The sequence below is a fragment of the Triticum urartu genome, chromosome 2A (assembly GCF_056163025.1).
Source record: "Triticum urartu cultivar PI428250 chromosome 2A, HENAU_Tu73, whole genome shotgun sequence".
Classification (NCBI taxonomy): domain Eukaryota; kingdom Viridiplantae; phylum Streptophyta; class Magnoliopsida; order Poales; family Poaceae; genus Triticum; species Triticum urartu.
In genome coordinates, this window is record NC_141874.1 from 761,463,299 (window position 1) to 761,465,320 (window position 2,022).

Consider the following 2,022-nt stretch of genomic DNA (forward strand, 5'->3'; position numbering starts at 1 on the left):
ACCTGCTCCATTGGCGGTGTGCACCTGATCATGACCGCGATACGGCTCCTGAGTGGAAAGCTTAGCCATCTCATTGGTGAGATGGTTCGTGGCTCCCGTGTCCATGTACCATGTAGGATCAATGGAGTAAGACGGAGTGTGCCAATGGTCATGGCTCGTCACCACAGCAGCATGTTTCTCATTCCCTTTGCCATTATTGCCCAGGCCGAGAAAATCTTTCTTTTAGCGTCGATGACAGCGAGAGGCGATGTGACGCTCAAGGCCACACAGCTGACAGGCCTGCTGAACGCCACAGCTGGGGCAGCAAGCCACCGGCCTAGTACCACCAGTGATGGAGGGCGCGGCGCCCCGCGAAGTCTGCGGGGATGAGGGCGCCAGCTTCCCACCGAGTGGCGACGGCTTCTGTGGCTTACCGCGAGTTGCGGCATTGGCGGAGACGAAACTCGGAGAGGCGCGACGTGCTTTAATGCGCTGTTCATGACCAAGAAGGCACGCATAGAGCTCTTGCGGCGGAAGGGGCGCCTCACGACCATGAATATTCTCGATGAGGTTGTCATAGTCGTCATCAAGGCCGTTGAGCACGTGGGTGCTGAAATCCTCATCTCCAAGCGGCTGTCCAATCGAGGCCAAAGTGTCGGCGAGGCCAGACATCTTGGTGAAGTACTCAGTGATGGTGAGACCGTCGAGCTTAGTCTCCCCCAACTTGGTGCGGATCGAATGAGCACGCGCCTGAGATTGGGAGGCGAAGCTGCTGTGAAGAGCCGACCAAGCATCTCCCGAGGTCGCGGCGAAGATGACCAGCGACGACACGCTTGGAGAAAGCGACGACTGAATAGCCGAGAGGATCGCCTGGTCCTGGGCCACCCACACGTGATGTGCCGGGTGGTACGGCGGTGGACACGGGATGGAGCCATCAACATAACCCTCCAAGTAACGACTGCGAAGGAGAGGCAGCACCTGAGCCCGCCATGACAAATAGTTATCCGGCGTAAGCTTGACCGGAAGAAGGCGCGAGAAGTAGAACGGTGACGGCGCCACCGCATGATCCATAGGAGCCGGCGCAGGTGGTGCATAGCAACCCAATAGAGGATCCGTGTCTGGATGAGGGGCGTTTGGCAGTGACGCGCCCGCGTATGGAGACGAAGGGTAGGCACCAGGGGCCGGGTAGGCGCCAGGAGCCAGAGAGCCATCGCCCGAGCCAGTCGGGGCTCCAGATGGCAGCGGAGGTGCGGCCCCATAGGGCAGCGAGGACTGCGGCGACACCATGTAGGGCTGGTGGTGCGACGGCCCTGCATAGGGCGGCACCGACGACGCACCATAAGCCACCGGCCAGGCCGACGAGGACGGCAGCATGGCGCCAAGAGTCGACGCAGGGGCGCCATACCAAGGCACGCCGTAGAAAGACGGAGGGGCCGCGACAGGCGCGGGTGCAGAGTCGCAAGGACCCGGTAGCGCAGGAGCAATGGTCGAGGAAGGAGCGCCAGAAGAGGCCGGCGCAGGCAGGCCGCCTGTCCCGCTCGATCCAATCTGACCCGCGGGAGTCCCGCCGGGCGGCCGAGCCTGACACCAGGCCGTAGCCAGCGGGCGAGACGCCATGAAGGGCGACGAGGGAGCGGCTGTGGAGGCCGGTGCAGCGACGGCGACGTTGGAGGAAGCCGAGGCGGCGGCGGCGGCAGGGACGGCGGAAGACATCGAAACCCTAAACTGATACCATGTAAAATCGTATTGTTTGGGAAACTGTTCGACACCCTAAACGGGGTGTGGCTATCTCATTATATAATAGTACCAAAGGGTACAGTACAATTACAGGTGTATACAAGAGTCCTCGTATATATAGAGTCTAACACTGCGTAATGTATACGGGGATAGATCACTAGATCTAACATCTAAACATATCGTGTGTTCCTATCAATCTTACAGCACATCTACTCACTTCAGAAAGCGTGAAAAGTATGGTATCCTTGTGAAGACAACCAAGGGGATCGTGTTCAGGCTTTTTAATAGGTCGAAAATGACGAAAAT

General features: G+C 59.0%; 1 protein-coding gene across 1 annotated transcript; it reads right to left on the reverse strand.

The window, feature by feature from the left end:
• Positions 1-222: 222 nt before the first annotated feature.
• On the reverse strand, positions 223-1,692 carry LOC147987986 (uncharacterized). Its single transcript, XM_087542571.1, has one exon. It carries the CDS (start codon positions 1,690-1,692, stop codon positions 223-225), a length of 1,470 nt encoding a protein of 489 aa, XP_087398697.1.
• Positions 1,693-2,022: the final 330 nt, after the last annotated feature.